This window comes from Portunus trituberculatus, chromosome 50 (genome assembly GCF_017591435.1).
Source record: "Portunus trituberculatus isolate SZX2019 chromosome 50, ASM1759143v1, whole genome shotgun sequence".
Classification (NCBI taxonomy): domain Eukaryota; kingdom Metazoa; phylum Arthropoda; class Malacostraca; order Decapoda; family Portunidae; genus Portunus; species Portunus trituberculatus.
The window spans coordinates 21726263-21750866 of record NC_059304.1 but is presented as its reverse complement, the minus strand read 5'-3'; the positions used below and the strand labels follow the sequence as shown (position 1 = coordinate 21750866).

General features: G+C 45.8%; 1 protein-coding gene, 1 long non-coding RNA gene and 1 other non-coding gene across 10 annotated transcripts in view; 1 reads left to right on the top strand and 2 right to left on the bottom strand.

The window, feature by feature from the left end:
* Nucleotides 1-8030, bottom strand: part of LOC123499651 — a 55355-nt gene extending 47325 nt beyond the window's left edge. Inside the window, exon 1 of the long non-coding RNA XR_006673056.1 lies at nt 7742-8030. This is a non-coding gene — a long non-coding RNA (uncharacterized LOC123499651). The remainder of the gene's footprint in view (nt 1-7741) is intronic.
* Nucleotides 1-24604, top strand: part of LOC123499645 — an 80356-nt gene that overhangs the window by 29204 nt on the left and 26548 nt on the right. For 6 of the 8 annotated variants that reach the window (XM_045247989.1, XM_045247988.1, XM_045247986.1 and 3 more), the window contains exons 2-20: nt 9491-9548; nt 11016-11171; nt 12195-12305; nt 13196-13364; nt 14006-14133; nt 14248-14404; nt 14643-14737; nt 15308-15423; nt 15810-15972; nt 16348-16469; nt 16609-16768; nt 17008-17193; nt 17401-17646; nt 18853-18969; nt 19574-19744; nt 20581-20668; nt 21893-22065; nt 22502-22653; nt 23249-23372. In XM_045247989.1, coding sequence (XP_045103924.1) covers nt 9491-9548; nt 11016-11171; nt 12195-12305; nt 13196-13364; nt 14006-14133; nt 14248-14404; nt 14643-14737; nt 15308-15423; nt 15810-15972; nt 16348-16469; nt 16609-16768; nt 17008-17193; nt 17401-17646; nt 18853-18969; nt 19574-19744; nt 20581-20668; nt 21893-22065; nt 22502-22653; nt 23249-23372 — 2692 coding nt within the window. The remainder of the gene's footprint in view (nt 1-9490; nt 9549-11015; nt 11172-12194; nt 12306-13195; nt 13365-14005; nt 14134-14247; nt 14405-14642; nt 14738-15307; nt 15424-15809; nt 15973-16347; nt 16470-16608; nt 16769-17007; nt 17194-17400; nt 17647-18852; nt 18970-19573; nt 19745-20580; nt 20669-21892; nt 22066-22501; nt 22654-23248; nt 23373-24604) is intronic. The other 2 variants (XM_045247984.1, XM_045247982.1) reach the window with 2 other exon arrangements.
* On the bottom strand, nt 20966-21039 carry Trnav-aac. Its single transcript has one exon. It is a non-coding gene; the product is annotated as a tRNA-Val (tRNA).

Genomic DNA, 24604 nt, shown 5'->3' with positions numbered 1-24604 from the left:
TCTCTCTCTTGTGTGTCCTCCTCCCTAAGTTAATTTCTCTCTCTCTCTCTCTCTCTCTCTCTCTCTCTCTCTCTCTCTCTCTCTCCACTGGTAGAGTTGTAAATATTAACGTAGAGAAGATTAAGTCAGTTCATATACATAAGTTCAGTGAATCCTGTGCGTGACTGAAGTAGAAAGAGCGACACTTGCAAATTAAGGACGGTACAAAATGCGCCTGTGTAAAATAAACGTCATCAGGTTTGAATGCATATAATCTCAAACTGAACAAAAAGGAGTAAAAACAAGCTACGTTATAATCTAGAAGGCTTGCGTGTCAATCACCATAGCTTGTGTGTGTGTGTGTGTGTGTGTGTGTGTGTGTGTGTGTGTGTGTGTGTGTGTGTGTGTGTGTGTGTGTGCAGTATTTTTTTTTTTCGATATTCAATTCTGTGGTCAGTAAATTTATCTCTCTATCTATCCATCTAATATATTGTGCAATTCATATACACACCTATACACGCCACAAGATAATTACAAGCACACACACACACACAAACACAAACACAAACACACACACACACACACACACACACACACACACACACACACCTGTACGCAGCTCAACACAACCATACAGGTGTCACAAACAGTTACCCCTCCCCCCCTACACACACACACACACACACACACACACACACACACACACACACACACACACACACACACACACACACACATTCCACTTTCAAGGCATCAGGAAATAATAACACGACTGGGCGAACGTGAATACAAAGTACGGATTAACTCATAACTTTCATTTCACGCGTGGATAGCTTTGCACGGAGACAGAGTAGAGTCCTTTGGTGTGTGTGTGTGTGGAGGGAGGGTATGTGTGTGTGGGTGTGTGGGTGTGAGTGTGTGTGTGGTGATTCAGGCGTGGTGGCGATGTACAATGCAGCTCATCGGCGCGCGAGTCTGAGCGTCATTCAATCATGCAAGAGAGTGTCACAGTGCACAGCAGGACAGGGCGTGACTGATTGCCTGCCTCGCCTCGGTCGTGCACCCCACCCTCTGTGTGTGTGTGTGTGTGTGTGTGTGTGTGTGTGTGTGTGTGTGTGTGTGTGTGTGTGTGTGTGTGTGTGTGTGTGTGTGTGTGTGTGGGATTATGGGGATTTACATTCATTTATTTCTTTATCTAATTTTAAAAACTCTCTCTCAAACCGGTAGCGCATTTATTCTTTCTATATATAAAAGGAGCACTGCCCTAGAGTCTTGGTTCCCTTGAATTGCAAAAATACTTAAGTCATTAAGCAGCAGCAGCAACCCTCGTGTCCCATAACGTGAGTCACCTTTACCAGCGACGTGGTGGTGGTGGTGGTGGTGGTGAGTAGGCGATCGAGGATCATCTGCCATCGACATCACCCAGGCTAGTCTGTCCTGTGGAGGCTGGATGGTAGAAATAAGTGAGTGTGAATGTTTCCGCTCGAGAGGAAGGTGAGGAACAGAACCGCTCATTCACCACAACTGACTGACAGGTGCTTGGAGTGGCGCCTCAACTCTAACCGCCTCCTTTAACCAAAAAGTATATACAGGTGAATTTAAAAGATCACATTCAGGATACGAACAATTTGAATTAGTACTGTTTGGATTGGTTATAATATTCCTTCCTACTGAGCTCATTGCCACCATCTTGCTAAGCTTCCTGTACCAGACATGAGAAAAATACGAAGGATGCGCAAATAAACAAAATTATGACAACGATACGAAAAAAAAAAAAAAAAAAAAACACGTGGGAACTGATTCATGAGAAGGCAAAGAAAAGCAGTAACAGGCAGGTTGAAAATAGAGAGAGAAAAAAAAAAAAAACAGCGTAGAGGATGCAGGAAGGAAGAACGAAAATACTAAAATCAGGAGAGTCGTCACCGCACTGTAGCCGCGACGCACAAGAACAAGCACCACACTGAAATTGCCTCCATAAATCATGAGCGAGAACAGAACCGCCCAGTCCTCGACCCACACCCTGCCCTCGCTCTGCTCTGCTCTCCTCCTGGTCTCACTCCCTCCCTGTCATTGCCCCATCCTACTCTTACCTTATCCTCTCCTCCTCGCTGCCCTCGCCCAGACCTCACCCACTCCAGTACTCATCCCGCCAGTACATTCACCCGCCTCTTTAAAAAACTTTGCAAAATGAATGGCTTGTTGGCGGATGCTAATGACGCCTCGTAAAAAAGACAAAGGCTACAGACCACGTCCTGTAGTTACTCTGTTCCTGCGTGTATCGGCCACAATAGCGCAATCACCGTCACTCACTCGCTTGCCGACGCCTGTGTTACTCCGTCAGACGCCTTTTATACGCCACCTCCTCCTCCTCCTCCTCCTTGTCTCTCATTCTCCCGGTGTTTATGTCCAAGAAAGGATAGCAAGGAGAGGTTATGATTGAGAACGCCTCCTTTACCTCCTCTTCTTCCTCCTCCTTGTCTTTCATTCTTCTGCTGTTTATGTCCAAGAAAGGATAGCAAGGGAGAGGTCAAGATTGAGAATGCTTACTTTACTCTCTTCTTCTTCTTCCTCTTCCTCCTCCTCCTCCTCCTCCTCCTCCTCCTCCTCCTCCTCCTCCTCCTCCTCCTCCTTCTCCTCCTCCTCCTCCTCCTCCTTTTCCTCCACCTCCTACAATATATCTCCGGGAAGGCATGACAAGTGACAGCTCAGGATAAAAGGTTGAGAACAGAACTAGTTTCATAAATATATATGCTGTGTGTGTGTGTGTGTGTGTGTGTGTGTGTGTGTGTGTGTGTGTGTGTGTGTGTGTGTGTGTGTGTGTGTGTGTATGTTTGGTAGGGAGGAGAAAGAGGTGGGGGAAAAGTGTTAGGGGGAAGAGAAGGGGAAAATGAGAACGGAGTCATCTAATTAGACTTAAGTAATGGAGAAGATCTAGATTCTTTCCCCTCTGCGTGTTTTACAATAAGGGGAGCGCACATGTTACCACCTACACCACCACCACCACCACCACCACCACCTTCTTTCTCCTCTACATAAGCATAAGGTGATTAAATAGCCCCTCTCCTCCATACTTTCCTCCCCTCCATCACCAGCGGGGCGTGAATGAGCCATTAAAGGAGCTATGGGCAGATTTCCTCCCTATCTTCCTGTCTGGTCGCGTCTCTCCCCTCACCGCGGCGGGGAAAGAAAAGTGAAGGCTGGAAAAAGGAGAGCATTGTGAGGTTTAGTGATTCTCTTCGCTTTCTTACTGGTTTGAAAGGGAGACAATGATGAATGAGGAGGAGGAAGAGGAGGAGGAGATAAGCAAGGTTGTGGTGGTGGTGGTGTCGAAGGAGGGGGAGGAAATGGAGGAGGAGGTGGTAAAGAACTTTGTGGTGGTGGTGGTGTAGAAGGAAGAGGAGGAAATACTGGTTCACGATTCAATCCATTCATTCTCCCGGACAGCGGAAAGAAATACGTCATTGATAAAGCCAAGTCAGTTACGGGAGACAACTAGGGATGGCAATGACAATAGTTTGAGATGAATCATTCTTGCCGTAGCGAAGCCTTGTGAATGACTCAGAAACCCTCGTATTGGCTAAGGCAACATGCAAATAAAGGCGTGATTGAATATTTAGTGAAGTTTTATAATACACGTAGTTTATCTCTTCACTTATCTACTTTATCTATTCATGCGTAGTAAAGTTCACTCGGGTTATTTAGATATGAGCAAGTGCCAGTAAGTGATAAGGTTAGTGACGAGTGTTTCCTGCATATCGTGAGTGGAAGGGTTAAGGGAGACATTAAGCTCACTCACCTGAACTCATTAACGCCCTACATAATAACTTCCTTTCTCTAGTAAGCTGTGGAACTCCCTGCCTGCTTCTGTATTTCCAACTTCTTATGACTAGACTTAATTTAAGAGGGAGATTTCAAGACATTTATCCCCCCTTTTTTTTTTTTTTTTGGCTAACATTCGGACCTGCAAGGGGACTGGCAAATTGGTGGACTTTTTATCATGTTACCTTTGGCCAGTTATTTCTTCTTACATAAAAATATTGATAATGGAAAGGTAAGAAATTTACTTAACACCCATCTTCATACACAACCAAATGAGTTTTCCTTGCCTAATGAATGAAGGAAAGGTTCAAAAGTCTACTCGCCTCAGCTCAACCTTCTGTCAAATCACGGTGAAAGGCGAGCCATGAGGGGAGCAAACAGAGGTGGTGCTGAGGGACAAGAGGCTCACAAATCACGACTTATGGTGATCTGGCGAACACTGACCCTCACTAAGCCTGCATGCGTGTGTGGCGGGGACCTGTAGCTACGCACACACACACGTCCCTGCAGGTGGTAGCGAGGAATGTGTGGGTGGGGCTGTATAATTAGAGTCTTCAGGACAGGTCTTATTCGCGCCAGCAGGAAGGGCGGCTTGCAGCTCCTCACTTGGCGCTCCTCCCTCACGCACCCAGTCAACCCGGCAGACTCTTGCGTAGTATTAGTTTCGTTTTGCCTCTACTAATATATTCTCATCATCCTTCCTGTCTTCAAGCTTCAAGAATTATGGTTTCGTTTGGTCTTTACTACGTGCTTTCTTATTTTTCCTCCTGTCTTTAACTCCTTCAGTACTGGGAAGCATTTTTATCTTGATTTTGTTGGCATTATTTTTTTTTATTGACATTAGGAAGGATATATGGAGGTCAGAAGATTAGTGGGCACAGTCTTCAATATTCTGATCCTCATACGAGTTTCTGAACCTATATACAATCGCCAAGGAAGGAATATGGAAACGTGTCATGTTACTGAACGGGTTAAGCTTCAGATATCTTAAATTTCGTTTTGTCTTTATTAATATATTCTTATCATTCCTCCTGCCCTCAAGCTTTAAAAAATTAGGCTTCTTCTCTTTACTACATTCATTATTGTCATCCCTCCTGTCTTCAAGCTTCAAATATTTAGGTTCAAGGAAGAGACAGGAGGATATCGATTCTCAGAGTGGTAGATGAATGGAACGGACTCAGCAATCAGGCTGTTAGTGTGGCCATTAGGGAGGTTTGAAAAAGATAGGACAAATTCATGGACGGGTATGATAGGTGGAAGTAAGTTGGTATATTTCACACAGTTATGGAACACTGCCACCTGAATTTTTTGTATAATTTTTCTTACAACTAACTGACTGCGCATTTATCATTACTACTATTATAACCTACCTATCTTTACTGAGTACTCTTGTATTATTCCCTTTTTTAACTTACTGGCTGACTGACTGCAATGTTATTACTAATATTATACATTTTTTTACTTTACTCTCACAAAAATATGTCCACCAAAACAGAAGACTTGTGAATTCCGATGAGACTTTTTTGTAATCTGTGAAAGAGTGAGTGTTCAGCTTCACACACACACACACACACACACACACACACACACACACACGTGCCAGAGGTATAAGAAAGAGCAGGAAATACATGAAAAGAGAGAACAAAGACAAGGAAGAATATACGAAGTGACATGGAGGAGGAGGAGGAGGAGGAGGAGGAGCTATAAAAGGAAATGGGGGGGGAAGGAAGATGAGTAAGGGGCGTGGAGGTGGAGGAGGTGGTAGTGGAGGAGGAGGCAGAGGAGAAGGAGGAAGAGGAAGAGGAAGAGGAAGATGAAGAGGAGGGACAATTTAACACGCAGTAAAACATAATTTCAGGTAGGAACGAACGAACACACACACACACACACACACACACACGATAATTATTTCTATGCATCCTGTGGTCCATAAGAAAAGAAAAAATAGAAAACAAAACGGAAAAAAAAGCGAAGAACAAAGACTATGACACACGTAAAAAAAAAACAATAAATGAAAGGAATAAAATGATAAATGAATAAAAAAGAAAAAAAAAAAGAAAAAAAGACAAAAAAATGAAAATATAATATAAAAAGATTAATAAACTAAAAAAAAAAAAAAAATAACGCAAAAATAATCAATAAAACCAAAGAAAACAAGAGCGAAAACGAATGAAAGAAAACGTGACAATGAACGAAGCAAAGGGAGGACTATGATAAAGAGGAAGGAAGTTGATAAGGCCAGGTGAGAAGTCAATAACACACCTGTTCGTCTGCTGATTGCTAGGGAGGGGAGAGAGGGAGAGAGGGAGAGTGGAAAGGAGGAAGAGGAGAGGGAGGAAGGGAAAGACTGAGCAAGACGGAGAAGGAAATGGTAGTGAAAGAGAGAAGGAAATAGAAAAGTAGAGAGGATGGAGAGGAAGGAAGAGGGAGAGAGAGAGAGAGAGAGAGAGAGAGAGAGAGAGAGAGAGAGAGAGAGAGAGAGAGAGAGAGAGAGAGAGAGAGAGAGAGAGAGAGAGAGAGAGAGAGAGAGAGAGAGAGAGAGAGAGAGAGAGAGAGAGAGAGAGAGAGAGAGAGAGAGAGAGAGAGAGAGAGAGAGAGAGAGAGAGAGAGAGGAGGGGAGGGGAAAGGAGTGAAGACAATAAGCGAGGGAGGGAAGGAGGGATCAATGACAAGACATGTATCTCTCACACTGTCTAATGGCGAGGAATAAGATTAATGACGGCTGTGATTGTCTGACTGAGGAGGAGGAGGAGGAGGCGGTAGTATGTAGAGACGGATGTGGTGGCAATAAAGTAATAAAACCACAAACACACACACACACACACACACACACACACACACACACACACACACACACACACACAGCCTCTCCCCAATCTCAAATAACAATAACACTTAATGAACACACACAAGTGGCTTTCATATTGCTAAGTAATCGTGAACACACCCATCAATTTGTAAGCCTCATAACATAGTGAGTCAATAGGGAGCAGTGGGTCACCTCAGCATGTTCGGGTCCGCTGGCTGCCCGCACGAGAGATGAAGGGAGAGGGAAGGAAGGGAGGTGTGTATGGGAGAGACAGAGAGAGGTGGATGAGGGACTAACAGGGGATGTGTTGTGTTTAATCACCTTTTCTGGTTTCATAGTCCAAAAAGCTTGACCACGGAGGCCTCGAGATAGGGAGCCTGGTTACTGAACGGGTGAGGGGGTGAGAGGCTGGCAGGGAGGGGAGGGAAAGGAAGGGCAGGTGGTGATCGTTGCAACATGAAACGCTACATTGATCAGTCCTTCCCTCGATATTCTGCTTTCTTAAATTTCTTAAGTGTTCATGTGGTACTGTGTTTCTTTTAAGCTTGAGTGGTTTTTAGACAATCTTAATGAGAAATATAACAAAGAAAACGCCTCATTTGATAATTTCCTTCATCAGTTACGAGTGGTGTGTTTTCAAACTATATTCTAGCTTGCATGTGTCCTCCAGAGTGCCTCACTGAGTTAATCTCTAAAAACGAGTTTATTTTATTGAGTTGCGCCTCCCTTACCATCACCACCAAAATAAGAAGGGGAAGGGAAGGGAGGAATTTGAACGATCATTGACCCATCAGCACATCCACGAGATAGAGCCAAAACCAAACAACATTGTGACAACAGAAAAATATAGACAACAAATGACAAACGTGACATGAAGACAAAAAATATAAAGTAGAAAACTGTGCACAAAACATAACTAAACAACTATCCACTAAATACAAACACTTGAAAAAAAAAAAATAAAGCCAAGACAAAAATTGAGAATAGAAAAATAAATGAATCACAATCACGTACTTTGAGAATTAGAAGAGGAAAAAGAAAAAAAGAAAACTGATCCCCAAAATAACTAAAGTTTCCACTACATGTAAGTACCTGAGAAAAATCTAGAATGACATATTCATCACAACCACGTACATTGAAACTCAGGAGAAGGAATACTCAGAGGAAAGACTCGCCAGGCAACACTCGAACCCACAGCTCCTCCTCCTCCTCTTCAAGCGACACCACGGGCACACTTTTGGTCCCAGAGGTCAACACACGCTGCCCACACTCACGAGGTTACTACTGCAGGGGTGAACGTACTGAGAGAACCCCATCCGCCCTTCCCGCTCCTCTCTCGCCCCTCCCAGTGCCGTCTATGCTCCGTGCTCGATGTTCCGAAGCCGCGGTCTCGGTCTGCTGAAGCACCGAAGCTAATCATGCATTGCTGGTGGATTGGTGATGTTAGGCGTCCTCGTAGTGGTGGTGGTGGTGATGGTAGTAGTAGTAGTAGTAGTAGTAGTAGTAGTAGTAGTAGTAGTAGTAGTAGTAGTAGTAGTAGTAGTAGTAGTGGTGGTGGTGGTGGTGGTGGTACTAGTACTAGTACTAGTACTAGTACTAGGAGGAGGAGGAGGAGGAGGAGGAGGAGGGATAACAGTAGCAGTATAGTAGCAGTAGCAGAAGTAGTAAGGTGTTATCATCACCACCACCATTAGTAGTAGTAGTAGTAGTAGTAGTAGTAGTTATTATTTTCTGACACTCCTGCAGATCTGAGATAGAGAGTTTGGGGGGAGTCCTGTTTGGGGGGGAGGGCGTGGTCAGGGAGGTTGTCGGGTGGAACGGGGGCGGCATATGGGCTGTGCAGCGGGGCGGGGTGCGCGGACATGACAGAAGGGAGCTGCCTGGGATGGTTTCACTTCCACGCCCCATTAAATACTTGAAATTTTGTAGTGTGGAAAGTGTGTTCGGCGGCAGTGGAGGAAGAGGGAGAGTGAGGGCGTTGCAGGTGCTGGTGACGGAGGAAAGCTTCAGGGCCCAAGAGCTGACACGATATGATCCTGAAATTCAAGGTTTTGGAAACGTTTTGAGTCCCACGTGTGAAGATTCAGAGTTACCTGTTTCAAGAAGATTATTTTATTTTTTGCATTTAATTTGCTTCTATATACAAAAAGAACAATGTTGGTATGTAAATTTCACGTCGGAATAGTGAAAATCTGCAAGTACTTTGATATGTGATGGCGTTAACATTCCATTCTGTTTCGAGACTCGATTAATGTTCTTTTAGTCGTAATGTATGTATTTTGTTTGCAATTTCATGGGGGCGACTAAAAGAAAAAACAAACAAACATCCACACAGTAGCATTTATCATCTTTTAATAATATCCTGATGGTTGGTAACGTTTACATTCTTCTAATAATATTTACTCTGTTTCAAGAAGTGATAGTTTTTTTTTCATATGTATTGCTTGTAATTTCTTTAGACTTTCATATGGATCACTGAGTAAAAATCACCGCCAGAATGGTTAAAATCATTTGCCTACACATCTTTGCTCACACATCGGTTAGTATAGCGGTGTGAGTGCACGCTGGACACAAACACCGCGATGCCAGACTGCGTAACTCAGTAGTCATGACCACATCTACAACGTAATGGAATAGTTATGCCCATATCTCCCCCAATAAAAGCATAATTAGAGTACTAAATTGCAGTACACAGGTGACTTCCGGTGAGTCGGTGGTGGTGGTGGTAGTGGTGATGGCAGTGTTCCGGTGTGAGGCTCAGGCAAGGTGGTGCACTATGCTGAGGGTTTTTAATTACTGCAGCTTCCGTTGGTGTGTCAGGAATTGCAGGATGTGATAAGGGTATATGTTTGTGTCTGACTAATGTTATTCTCCTCTTCACAGTTCCTGCCGCCGCCGCTGCTGCCGCTGCTGCTGGTGGGGCTGCCTTCCCTCGTCTCGGGTGAGTGTTGGGGGGAGGGGAGAAGCTGACGCACATCTTGTTCTTTTTATCTCTGCTTCCCTCACTCAAACATCACTCTCAGACAGTCCTTTTTGTTCTGCACCCATTCCCATACATACTGACAACGACTCATTCTGTTTCTCTTATCCATTCATTCTTCCTTTTAACTCTTTCAGTACTGGGACGCATTTTTACCATTATTAGACTATTCTGTTTACCTTAAGAATGGCTAATGCAGGTAAAAAGATTAATGGCTGGAATCTTCACTATTTTAATCCCCACATAGGTTCCTGAAGCTGTATAAAATCACTAAATAGTCAGCAGAATGAATATGAAAATGCGTCATGGTACTGGAAGGATTAAGTGTTTGTATATTTTTTTTCCGATGCTTTTAGTGATGTGAATTCTTGCGTGAAAGAGTTATATTACAATCTTTCAAGCCGAGAGAATATATAGGTAAAAGAAAAATAGTTGATGAAGACCAGGACAAACGGATGGGTAATCGAGGCCTGAGGGAGCAGCTAATGTGTTACTGGTGTAGCCTTTGGTTCAGTTCACAGGAGCAAGCATAACATACAGGAGCGTAATGCACAGACAGACAGTTCAAAATAGAGCCAGTTACAGATAGACAACATAATACATAGACAGGTAGAGATACACTTAACACACTAAAGAGATCAACACTACAACAATCACACAGCAATTTCTAGTTAACATTCTCACTAGCAAGTAAGTTAGAGGCGAAAAGAGACGCTATTCTGTGACGCACCAAACACTTTTGCACCAAACGCCCTTGTGCCTTGCTTAGCTCACTGATGTAGCGTCAAGAGGGGGATGGGGACGGGAGAGTCACTAAAAAGACACGTTACTGAGACATCCTGAAATAAAAACACCGCGTCCTTGTAACGTCAGCAGGAGGGTCGAGGGTGAAGGCAATTCCTGTTGTGTTCTGCTCTGTCTTCCGTAATGCCTGAGTGTCCCATCCGTTTGTGTGTGTGTGTGTGTGTGTGTGTGTGTGTGTGTGTGTGTGTGTGTGTGTGTGTGTGTGTGTGTGTGTGTGTGTGTGTGTGTGTGTTTACTACGGTTAGTACCACTACCCTTATTACTACTGCTATTACAACAACTAATACTATTACTATTTCTCCTCCTCCTCCTCCTCCTCCTCCTCCTTCTCTTTCTCCTCCTCCTCCTCCTCCTCCTCCTCCTCTTCGTCCTCCTCTCACTCCAATTTTTCCATCACGAACACTGCAATTTTCAAACACCTAATCCTTGACAACTAGCTAGCTACATTTCACGACACACACACACACACACACACACACACACACACACACACACACACACACACACACACACACACTAGCTGATAAGAACCTTCAGGACACATAAAAACACTAACAAGAGGAAATACTTACATATATGACTGGCCTTGGCGTTAACAGTTCCCTCTTTCCCTACTCTTTCTAGGCCAATGTTTCGGCGGGACTCTGACGATGGAGAAGACAGTGGGGGTGACCTTCAATGAGCCCTCCACGCCGCTCTTCAACAACCTGGACGCTGCCATCACGAGCGACTGCAACGGGTTCTGCAAGGATAGTCCGCAGTGTCAAGGCTTCAGTGTGGGTAAGTGAGATTGGGACTGCTTGCTACGCCCTTCCGTGACCAGAGGCGTCTGTATTCATAGTTCTTTTACTTGGTGCACTTGTCAGAGAAGGGAGAGTTGTATGGGTGTTTCTTTTCATATACAGAGTGATGTGGATTTGAGGTGTTTGATGTGCCGTGTGTTTACCGAGGTGTTTGTCAGGGAAGGGCAGTTGTGCATATGTTTTCTCTTCTTTTATAACAGTGATGTGAGCTTTTAGAGTGGATGGCATGGCTGGATCTTACAAATATGTACGATTACGATGTGATAGCGTAAAAAAAAGTTAATTTATTCTGGAGCGAGAAGTTTTATCAGAAAGGGATATTCATAGAAGTCTCTCTCTCTCTCTCTCTCTCTCTCTCTCTCTCTCTCTCTCTCTCTCTCTCTCAATATTAGACAAGATCTCTTTCTTTTACTTCCTTAAGATCTCAGAGCAACACAGGCCACACACACACACATATACAAAAAAATAAGAAAAACGTGTCGCTGATGTGTTGCAGTACCAATTTGAGTTCATTTGAGGCCAGTTCTGTGTCGCACCCTTTAGTCTAAGAGGCAACTAGGGACTGGCCGGAAATAGGGACGTTCCTCACACTCCACGCGAGACGAACTGGAACGAAAAACCAGAGCAAAACTTCCTTGGTGACGTGAGTGACGTGAGTGACGGGAGGGGACGCGGGCGAGGTGATGCGGCGCGTGCAAGGTGACGAGGGACGGGGAAAAAAGGGACATTTTGGTTGAGGTGGAGGTGTTGGGATGCAAGGCCGCGTGTAGAGCTCAAGAAGGAAGAGTTTTGGTTCTGAGTAATGACCATCTCCGCCAATCTCAGTACCTTCACCCCACGCAGATTATGAAAAGGGACAGCTGATTGAATACGTGTTAGTGAGCGGAGGTGCAAGCCAGTGTGTGGAGCTCAAAGAGAGTGTTGCGTTTATATCTGGTTGACTGAGTGGCCCCTTCCTTCCTTCCAGTCTCTCCTAACACAGTGCTCTCATCCTCCGCAGAATATGAAAAGTCTACGTGTGTCGCCTATGACCGGAGTTCCTCGGGGCGCCGCTCCTCGCTGGTGGCCAAGCCGGGGTTCAACTACTTCGAGAAGATCTGCCTAACGGGGGGTGAGTGGCGTCTCGGGACACGGGCCTGGTGGAGGTGGCTTCTTTGACATGCATTGCTATGTATCTCCCATACAGTGATTAATCATTCACTGATACACACGCACACACACACACACGCACACACACACACACACACACACATACACACACAGCTCAGTGGTTAGAGCGCTGGCTTCACACAGATGACCGGGGTTCGATTCCCCGGCCGGGTGGAGATATTTGGGTGTGTCTCCTTTCACGTGTAGCCCCTGTTCACCTAGCAGTGAGTAGGTACGGGATGTAAATCGAGGAGTTGTGACCTTGTTGTCCCGGTGTGTGGTGTGTGCCTGGTCTCAGGCCTATCCCAAGATCGGAAATAATGAGCTCTGAGCTCGTTCCGTAGGGTAACGTCTGGCTGTCTCGTCAGAGACTGCAGCAGATCAAACAGTGAATTACACACACACACACACACACACACACACACACACACACACACACACACACACACACGCACTTTCATACTGACATGCGTACAAGCACATACACAGGCATTCAATCAGGCAAATTAACTTTACTATTTATACATATGGATATAAAACATGATTTATAGTGGGCCTCACGGCAACTAATGGGGCCCGCAGATGGCAGCTGCGTTGCCCCGCGCTACGGACTACACACACACACACACACACACACACACACACACACACACACACACACACACACACACACACACACACAAAGACTGCTGAATAAGTAACAACAACACAATTACAGCACGCTGGTCGGTTCATTTCCACCACCACCACACTGCCATCGCAGCAACACAAGGCTGGCACACCACACAACACATCCAGTGCCCTTCGCATGTGGAAGACAATACCAATGATAATGTTAATTCTTCCATGAAGGGTCACCGCAGCTGGACTACAACCAGCTGTGTGGCCAGGAGAGGCTGTGGTCCTTCGAGCGAGTGTTGGACTCCTTCCTTGAAGGTCACGACAACAAGACCTTCCCGAACGTGGACAAGCGCGCCGACTGCCTCAAGCTGTGCCTGGCCGAGACGGAGTTCGTGTGCAGGTGTGTGGCGCTGCAAAGATATAACACGTGTGCTTGTCTCTGTGAAGTGACCCTGTGTTTTACTGGATGATCTTGGCTAGTCTTGCCTTGAAGTTTCCTTTACAGGGTAGACTGTAGCGTTAGTCAGTTTGTGGTTACTGTTAGGGTCTGGTGCCACATGTGCTTGTCTCAGTAATATAATGGTGAACTGGGTAATCTTGGCTGGTCTTGCCTTGTAGTTTCCTTCGCAGAGTGAACTGTAGCGTTAGTCAGTTTGAAGTTGCTATAAGGATCTGATGCTACGTGTGCTTGTCTCAGTAATATAGTGGTCGATTGGGAAATCTTGACTGGTTTTCCCTTGTAGTTACTTTTGCAGGACGGACTGCAGTATTAATTAACTGAACTGAAAGTATTAGATAAGAATAATAAAGCAAATTCGTAAAGGTGTTTCTCGGTTTGTCGCTCACTTACCAGCGGTCATAATCTTTTAATTCCATCAGGTGTATTTAACATCAGATCATCGTCCTAGCAAGTCCCTTCCATGGCAACCCTTCCCCTGCCGCGATACCCCTTCCATTTACGCAACCCGGCACAACACACATCCTTCCCTCCGTCCCTTGTCTTCATTTCTTTGTCTTCCCTCACCTCCTCCCCCCCACCAGGTCCTGTGAGTACGACATCACGCAGAAGGTGTGCCGCCTGAGCCGCGAGGACCGCAGGACCAAACCAGCGGACTTTGTTTCATCGCCAGGATCCTTCGTCGACTACATGGAGAACCAGTGTGTGATGCGTGAGTAGAGGCGGCTGCAGTTGGAAGAGATGTATTAAGCGTGGTATTTAGCGTTGTTAGATTGCTGGTGCAGTGTTATTGCCATCCTGACACTTTGCTCCGTGCCTCCCTCAGCGCTGCCAGACTGCCGCTACGTGGTCCAGAACGAGGTGATGGTGGTGTCCATGGACGCCCTCGAGTTCGCCAACATCCAGAGTGACTGTGAGAGTCTGTGTGACACGACGCGCATCATGAACTGCCGCGCCTACACCTTCGACCCACAGGAGAAGAGGTGCGTCTTTTGCCACCACTACCACTGTTATTGCTACTACTACCACTACTACTACTACTACTACTACTACTACTACTACTACTACTACTACTACTACTACTACCACTACTACCACTACTATTACTACTACTACCACCTTCCAATAACCCCATCTCTCTCTCTCTCTCTCTCTCTCTCTCTCTCTCTCTCTCTCTCTCTCTCTCAGGAACAGTACAATAACAGGTGTGTCCTCCCGCAGGTGTTATCTCTCCGGGGACGACTCGGTGTCCCTCAATCAGACGGTGCTGCCGCTCAAGGCTGGCGTGCTGACCGGCGAGAAACAGTGCACCGTCAGTGAGTATACTCACACACACACGCACACGCACATGCACACACACACACACACACACACACACACACACACACACACACACACACACACACACACACACACACACAAGGTCATACCACTATACTATCATTTCTTTCCTTCCTTTTGTTTATTTATTTATTTTTTTTTTTAGCATCAAGATCTAATTCCAGCCACTAACAAGACAATGACCCATCACTCACGCCTCAACTCCGCACTGTCTTCACTCAGCGCCCTTGTCTTTCTCCCACACTCGCCTCTAGATGTGACCGAGGCAGGAATTCAGAAACGCTTTGCTCTCTTATTCCGATTTCGAGGATTTTGAAAGGCCATAGAAATTATGAACTTAGTGTTTCTCTTGTTAATAATGCAGAAATCTTGTTAATCTTTCGTTAGAACCGTAAATATACCATTCGAAAACTTCAACTAGACTCCTAGAGGCTTGTGAATGTAATGGAGTTGTGGCGCAAAGGGTTTTTAGAGTATGGTGCTGAGACGAGTACGCCCAGCCACTCCCGCCACTCACACCGCACTTCTCTCCGTGCCACACACAGGTCAGTGCGAGCAGGACCAGGGCACCATCATCTACGAGAAGATCACGGGCCAGACTGTGCGGACGGCGCGAGAATCAGCCTACCAGCTTGACACGAGCCCCGGCGGACTAAGCGAGGTCAGTACAGTTTATCAGGTCAGCACTTAGCAACCTTGACGCTGAAAGTATGAATGAGTGCTTGCCTGCCTGACATCACTGAGCTTATCGTGACTTGCGTTATGTTCGCATGGTGACGGTAGGAACAGATGAATTCAAGTACAAATACACATGCTCGTGGTGAGATTGTGAGTAATGTGGTGCAATAGGCACTAAGGATCACATCATCAAGAAAATTTCTCCTCCTCCAGTCACACTCTGCAATGAATGATCTGCAATGAACAATCGCCGCAATGATTATCTGAATAAATGGCACGGTTTTCCATACGACAATCTTCCCCAGGCTCGTGCTGCTTAGTGATGTGTTTAGTTGTTTGACGTTCCTTTCCTTCCTCTCGCACCAACAGAAGTGCGCCAGCCGCTGCCGCGAAGACTCCGGCGAGTGTCCAGCCTTCGCCGTGGACTACGTGCTGGGGCGGTGCTTCCAGCTGGACCGCAACACGCAGGGACGCAACACGGACATCATCAGCACACCGGGCAAGAGTTACTTCGAGAAGATATGTGTGCGAGGTGAGGGGTCTGCTAGATAAGCCGGGCCCCCAGCCGTGGATCCACCTTTTGTTATGAGATTGAAGCACTGTACTATTGACAAAACCGTACTCTGGTGCAAGCCTAAGTGATGAAAACGCAAAACTGTGTCATCTTTTCTCCTGAGAATTATGATTTTTCTACACTGTCAAAATACTAAAGTTTTCAATAATTTTTTCATGCATTTCTTGTACCAGGTTACAGTTTTCCCAATAGTACATACATAGTGGTTACTGTACAGTACACACAGTATTCGTTCATGTAAGCTGCTCCATGACTGTGTCCATGAGCGCTGCCTGCTGCACATTCCTGTACATTCATTTATGGCGAGTCTTTCACGCTGGTGTTCTCCTTCAGCCAAGTTGCCGCCGCAGTGCATCGACCGAGTGTGGCACTTCGAACGCGCGCCGGGTATGGAGCTGAGGGGCCTCGACGACCGCCAGCAGACTCTCGTACAGAGTCGCCGCGACTGTATAGAGGTGAGGTTTCCACCCATTACTGGGGTGCGTGCATGTCCCAGAATAATCTGTCCTTTTCATGGATGAAAATTCCTGTAACAACTGCAACTCAGGAGCAACACCCTTATTGTCACACACGCTGACACCTCTCCTCCTGCAGGCGTGCCTCCAGGAGACTAGCTTTTTGTGCAGGTCTGCTGAGTACGACTCAGTGCAGCTAGTGTGTCGCATAAGCCGCAGCGACCGACGCACCAACCCCGACAGCTACGTGGAGGCTGCCTCTCCCAGCACAGAGTACCTGGAGAACCAGTGCATTCCTGGTACGTGGCGGGGCGGGGCCACTATGCTAGCAGGCTTAAAGTGTGTGTGTGTGTGTGTGTGTGTGTGTGTGTGTGTGTGTGTGTGTGTGTGTGTGTGTGTGTGTGTGTGTGTGTGTGTGTGTGTGTGTGTGAAGACGTCAGCCTTTTCCATCGTGCCTAGATGGTCTCACGTGCCCCGCATGGAGTGAATGAAGCAAGAAATGTTGCCATTAATGGAAGTGTCCTTCTCCTCTGTGCAGTGGACGACAGGTGCCCTTACCGCAAAACAGAGGGCGCCTACCCTGTTTACCTGGACGACACCATCGGCAGTGTGCTGTCGGAGCAGCAGTGCCAGCGGTCCTGCACCAACTACCGCAAGTTCAACTGTCGCTCGCTGTCCTTCTACCCCGCCGGCTCGCAGTGCTTCATCTCCGGCGACGATAAGGGTAAGCAGCACCACGGCCTGCGGCGCTGCTGGCAGCCGGCACGCTGGCTCACTGAAGGTCGCTAAGGGAACATAAAAGCAAAATTTAATGTCATATTTCACAGTTTAATGTCTCAGGAATGCAATTTAGGTAGAATTAAATTTACTAGTGTGGGATTTGTTCTTGTTTGTTGATATTAAATCCTTCCTGTGATGTTTCCCTGGCCAGTGTCCGGAGGAGGCACTGCAGCCCTGCAAAACAGACCCGGCACCACCTACTTTGAGAGAGACTGCAGGGGTGGTAGCGGTGGCGGTGGCGGTGGCGGAGGTGACGGCGGTGGCAGCATCGGAGGCGGCAGCGGTAGTGGTAAAGACGATGGTACTACGGGAGGAACCGATGGCACCACGTTGAACCTGCTACCCCCGATACGCCCCACCACCTTCAGGCCGCGGCCGCGGCCTCGCCCTGGCGGAGGTACGTTAGGCCATCTTGATGCTGCCTTGTCTCTACTTCTTGTCAAAATTATACATTTTCAAGGACGCCAAAAATTCAGCCGTAGAAACCAATGTTCCTTTTCTCCTTGGCAAACCTTTACGTCACTACACACATTCCTTCATTGTTATTTTAACTTCAGCATTTAATAAGTAGTGTGTATACATGGAGATTTATTATTTGACTTTTTATTTGTTTGAATTTACTTCTGAGTTTCAAATTCAGTATGTGTTCGCAAAGCCAGACTTTGTCACAGGCTTGGCTGGGATAGAGAGTAGCGGGAGACACCAGTGCAGTGACTGTGTTATCTCCTAGAGGGCAGTGAGGTGAGGCGGCCCGTGTGGCCCTGTGATGACTCTTGGGTCGGACTTGAGACGTAGACCACACCGCTTACCACCACCACCACCACCACCACCACTATCACTACCATCACCACTACAAGCACTCCCTCGTAGACAAATAGCTCCCGCTCTATCTACATAACCGCTGCTTTCATAATATAGCCATCAGTACATCACATCACAGCGTCGCATACACAACAACGAACCCTCAAGAACTCATTGTAACTTTCCTGTTTGATTGAAGAGGAACTGAAACACACACACACACACACACACACACACACACACACACACACACACACACACACACACACACACACACACCATCGACTGTAACAAAGAAAAGCCACAAGATCAAACGTAAAAAGTATCTGAAAAAAACAAGAAAACTAGAACTGCTTTGACATACGAGTAGCAGAGACTAAGCCACCTTCAGTAGTTGCAGTAGGAAAAAAAGAAAATAGTTGCCATTAATAATAATGAAAAAAAGCTAACGATTAGTAGCAGTAGTAGGAGTAGTAGCAGTAGCAGTAACAACAGCAGTAGTCGTAGTGTTGTCGCTTTTGGGGGAGGATCGCAGTATCAATAGAACAGCTGCATTAACACCTCGTGCCGCTACCTCGCGTCTGCTTCAGTAAGAGTTGAGCTGTGGCAGGCTGTGTGTATATGTAGTGCGCTTCAAGGTCCTCGCGCGCTGATGCTGGTGACAGAGAGGCTGAAATACTCCCCCTTTTAGCTCCTTCCTCAACACCTTGCTTCCCTCCCACCCACCCGCACGCCACGCACCGCCACCTCTCTAATGGTCCGACCTTGGGGGTCCCGCCTGTTTGGTGCTACCCTCCTCCAGGCGGATTTTCCTTCGCAGTAGATCGGTGCAGACTAGGCAGCCTCACCTACGAGAAGGTCACGGGCTACGAGCTTACCGGGGTCAAGTCCAACATCCTCAACTCCAGCCTCGTCCCAGGTAAGTGAGTGAGTGAGTGAGAGAGGTAGTGGAGTGTGGCGTCGCTTCCTATAAGGTTTGGCGCCAGGCGGGGATTCGTACCCGCTTCAATAGTTACTTACAAAGTAAAGTAATAAAAAAATAGGAGTAAAATAAATGAATAAAATAAAACAGTACGAAGAAATGTATGAAAATAATGTAGGTAGATAAAGAAAATGGTGAAAATAAAAGAGATACAAAAGGAGAAAGAAATGCAAAAGAGAAAAATGAAAGAGAATAGAAAGGAAGAACTACGCAACCTTTTACCTTCTAATAATGTACATGACTTCTCCAACACGCCTGTTAACTCCTTCACCATCACAGCCATTCTTAACCAACATTCAGACCACCACCTTCTCTGCACGGATCAACATGAAAGAAGAGAGATAGGAAGGCTAAACAGTATATCTTTCCTAAGCTACCAGGCTACCAAGGAGACTGTCATAAAGAAGAATAAATATACGAGCCTACAAAAAAAAAAAAAAAAAAAAAATACAGGGAATTATGGGAAAAAAAAGACCACCAATAACACGCAATATGAGACCTGGCTCTTACCTCGCCTCTCTCAATCGTCATCTATCCACAGGCATCACCCAGAACTGTGCTGACGCCTGCAAGAACGCGGACGGCTGCATGGCCTTCAATCTGGACTACAACAGGTTCGAATGCTATGCCCTGGACACGGGATCCTCTGAGAAACCACAGAACCTTCGCCAGTCCAGCGGCGCCGCCTACTTCGAGGCTGTGTGTCTGAGAAGTGAGTGACGCCAGACCCTCGCACCTCCTAGCTTCATGTAGCGACTGAGACACAAGTAGTAGTAGTAGTAGTGGAAGGGCAAACTTTAGGTGTCATTTAACCCCTTTAGTACCTGGACATATTTTTACCATGACTTTTGGATACGAATAGACAATTATATTTACTTTAACCCCTTCGGTACCAGGACATGTTTCCATATATATTCTCCTTATTATTTGGCAATTCTATGCAGCTTCAGAATCTCATGTGGAGGATTAAAATAGTGAAGACTGTGGCCATTAATCCTCTGACCTCCATAGACCCTTCTAATGTCAATAGAATGGTCTAATCGTACACAAATCTAAAGGTAAAAATGTGTCCCAGTACTGAAGGGGTTAAGAAGGGTTTATTGAGTTCAGAAGATAAATGACTAGAGCCATCACTACTTTAAACTCCCACATAAGTTTCTGAAGTGTATAAAATCACCAAATAGTAAGCACAATGAATATGAAAACGCGTCATGGTACTGAAGGTGTTAGGGATGTGTCTGAGAAGTGAGTGACATGGAGCTTTTCAATGGGCTTTTACTTCTTCCCTTTTTTTGTTGCCCTACACCAGTGCCCTCCTTACATTAAAAAAGTAAGGTAGTGAAGGAAAAAACACCAAACAGATCTAAAGTTTGTCCTTCCTCTGTGTTCCTTTGTGTTTTCCGAATTAAGCTACAGCGCTCGTGAAGGTGGTGCTGGAGGTGTTTGTGCTGTTTTGTGGTTTTCTGTGCTGTGCTATTGGTTGTGCTGTGTTGTGCCGTGCTGTGGTATGCTATGGTATGCTGTGCTCAAGCTACCTTTCTCCTCCAGGGGGCGGGTGCGGCCTGCTGTGGACCTACGAGAGGATACCAAACTTCGAGCTGGTGGGCAGAGATCGAGAAACATTGAACGGCATCAGGTGTGTGTGTGTGTGTGTGTGTGTGTGTGTGTGTGTGTGTGTGTGTGTGTGTGTGTGTGTGTGTGTGTGTGTGTGTGTGTTTCACTGTTTAATCTGCTGCAGTCTCTGACGAGACAGCCAGAGTTACCCTACGGAACGAGCTCAGAGCTCATTATTTCCGATCTTCGGATAGGCCTGAGACCAGGCACACACCACACACCGGGACAACAAGGTCACAACTCCTCGATTTACATCCCGTACCTACTCACTGCTAGGTGAACATGGGCTACACGTGAAAGGAGACACACCCAAATATCTCCACCCGGCCGGGGAATGGAACCCCGGTCCTCTGGCTTGTTAAGCCAGCACTCTAACCACTGAGCTACCGGGCGCGCGCGCGCGCGTGTGTGTGTGTGTGTGTGTGTGTGTGATGACAAGGTCTTTTTTTCTCTCCCTTCCTATTAATACGTGGACTTCCGCCAGTTGTTCACATTTTTTTGCAGTTTTTATCACGTAAGAGGACAAACAGGAGCGTTGTTTTGAATTCCTGCTAGAAAAAAAAGAAAACAAAAGGCTGTATAATATATAACCAGTTCACACTCATCCGAAACACACACACACACACACACACACACACACACACACACACACACACACACACACACACACACACACACACACAAAAAAAAAAAAAGCAGGAAAGTGATTCCTCCATAGTTCGTCTATGAAATCTATGGTTATTTACTCGTACAATATTCATAGTTATTATCAATCACGTTTAATTTCCAAACTGCCATTATATTTAACTGGTCAGCCTTTCAAAATCACAATAATTCAACTCACACACACATTTCTGAATAACCAAGCTAAAAGATGTGATAAACCTAACTAACTAAGCGCATACACTTCTTTTATATTATCATTTTAAAACTCATTTCAACCTTATCTTTTACATTTTTCATATGCAGAGATCGTCTTGCCCTCTCAGATTACTCTTCCCAACACTTCATTACTTCTGACATCATTTTTACTTCTTTTTCTTTTTCGTTTTTTACTCATAACACAAACACACACCAACTGCACCTTTGCCTCTCCTTTCCTTCCTACAGAATCTCAAACACATTTTTCCCAATTTTTCACGTTATCAATTTTTTTCCCTTTATTTCCTTCTCCATCTTCTTCTTTTCCTTGCAATATAAGCACGCACCGCCTCACCCTCTGCGCCTCCATCTGTTCCTCCCGCAGCAAGTCGGAGTGCATGGAGCGGTGTCTGGAGGAGCGGCGGTTCGTGTGTCGCTCCGTCAGTTACGAGTACTCCAACCGCGTGTGTCGCCTCTCCATCCACAACCGGTTCTCGGCTCGCAACTCCTTCCAGGCCGCGCCCAACGTGGACTACATGGAGAACCAGTGCGCTCCCAGTACGTGGTGTTACTTTCCTGAGTTGTGCGTGGGGTTAAACCATTCTTTTTTCCTTTATTTCTTTTTCCTTATGTCTTATTTTTCTTACTATAACCTATCAGTACTTATCAATCTTTACTCTTTTCTCATTTTCTGTTTATTCATTTATTTAATTTTTACACGGCTATTCTGTATCAACCATTTAAAAGCAAGTTCGAGATGACACAGTGACTCGTGTTAGTTGAAAGCACAGTGTTGAAAGATCTCTTATTTCTACGAATCATACATTTCCTACTCTTTATCTCTCATCATCTTTCTTTTTCTAGCGTCTTGAAATTTCCCCGTTGAAAGATTCATTGCTCGAACTCATCACAAACTCACAATTCCTACTCCATTTTCTTTTCTCAACATGACTGTTCGTGTCTGTGCCATCACTGATCTTTCTCTCGCCGCCAGAGCCTCGCGACTGTGTGTACGGCAACAACCAACGTGACCGCTACCTCATCTACACCACCAAGTCCACCTCAGCCTTCACAGACGCCACCTGCCGCAGGGCGTGTGATCTGGAGGAGGACTTCAACTGTCGCTCCTACTCCTTCCTGAGCATGGTGAGGGAATGGGATGGTGGGGCAGGGTGCAGAGGGGGAAAACGAGGCTGAAGAGAGGAAGGGTTTAGAGGGATTATGTAGTGATGGAAAGGCTGAAGGAAGGGAAAACGGGAGGGAGGTAATAAGGGTGAAGAATGAGGATGGAAAAAAGAAATGAAAGAAGGGAAAGACAGAGAGAAGGATAGAGATAATGAAAGGTCTTAAGAATAAAGCTAAAGGAGGGAAGGCAAGGAAGGAAGGGAAGATGGGGTGATGGAAAGAAAGGCTGAAAGAAGGAAGGGAGGATGGGATAGAGATAGGGAGGGTGAGAAAGCACGAGGATGGAAAAGAAATGAAGGAAAGAAGGCATAAAGATAAAGATGAAGAAAAAAAGAGAAGACAGGAGAATAAAGTGAAAAAATAGAGGCAAGGAAAGATAAAAAAGGAAGGAAAGAATGCGAGGGAGAAAATGAGAAAAGTCAAACCATTATAGAGTGATTGAAATTTAGGTGAGGGAGAAAAAAGGAGGAAAAAAACAATAATTCATGTCGACACTTAACCCACTGAGTCACCTGCCCTATAATCACCTGCCCACCTTGCCCACCTTCCTTCCCAGAGCAACACACAGACCAACCAGTGCTACCTGAGCGGCGACACTGGCACGGACGCAGGAAACAACGCCTTCCAGTTCATGCGAGGCGCCATGTTTGCAGAGAAGCAGTGCAGAGACTTCAGCACAGGTATGGGGAGCTGACACGGTGATACAGGTGTGAGGGGGAAGGGGATGAGGGGAGGAGGGATTACTACAGACTCCAATCTAGTAAACACGAAAGATTCCTCCACAAATACACAAATCTAAAGCTGTTTATCATTGGGAACTATTTTTATGGGGAGATATCCTACGTTTGAAATGCTGAAGGGTAATGTTGAGTTGATGAGAACTGAAAAGAGTCTGTCTGTTGCTGTAGAAGTCCCAGTGGTAGTGAGTAGTCCTGTAAGTATTATTATTAGTACTTGTGGCGGATTGTTCAGAGGTGAAAAATGGTTAGTGAGATGATGTGAGGTGAAGAGAGGAAGTAATCTTAGGTAAGGAGATAAACAGCAATTTCAATGTTTATTTAATGTAAGAGGGACACTGACATAAGGTAAATGAGTAGAAATATAAAGAAAAAGAAAAGATCCACTGAAAGAAGGCCCAATTTTGAAACACTTAATATTATCATCAACCTTATCATTCATATCTTGCTATCTCTTGCTTTTCGTGTTACTGATTTTGATAGTGATAATGGTGGTAGTGATGGTGATGATGGTGACAAGTAAGGGACAGCAGCAGAAGAGGGAAAGATAAGAGTGAGTGAGGATGAGGGTGAGAGAAGCAGCATGGGTGTTGTGAGGGTGACGTGGCAGCCTCCTGTTCCTCCTGAAGCTGGGGACACTTCTCACAACAACCTCGTAAGGGGAAACAAATCTGCTATTGTTTCGTTTCTTTGCATTCCTTTGTGTTCCTTGCTGCTCCCCTCACTCCAGAGACCGCGGGGTTTGGGTAAAGGGGAATGTGTGGGTCTGCTGGTCTGTATTGTGGGCTTACTGGTCAGCTTCTGCCTTCCCACTGGTCTCTTTCCTTGCCTACAGTGGACTCAGTAACGGTACATATAAACAGCAGTAACTAAACACACACGGGGCCAAGCACGCCATCGTATCGCCCTCATTTGCATCACATATTTGCATTTCATGAACGGGATGGTTACTTATATCAGGGTTTTCAGTGTTGGCAGTGGTGGTGGTGGTGGTGGTGGTGGTGTGGTCACGGAAATGGTAGTAGTAGTAGTAGTAGTAGTGGTAGTAGTAGTAGTAGTAGTAGTAGTAGTAGTAGTAGTAGTAGTAGTAGCAGTAGCAGTAGCAGTAGTAGTAGTAGCAGTAGCAGCAGTAGTAGTAGTAGTAGCAGCAGCAGTAATGGTATGGTAGTGATGAT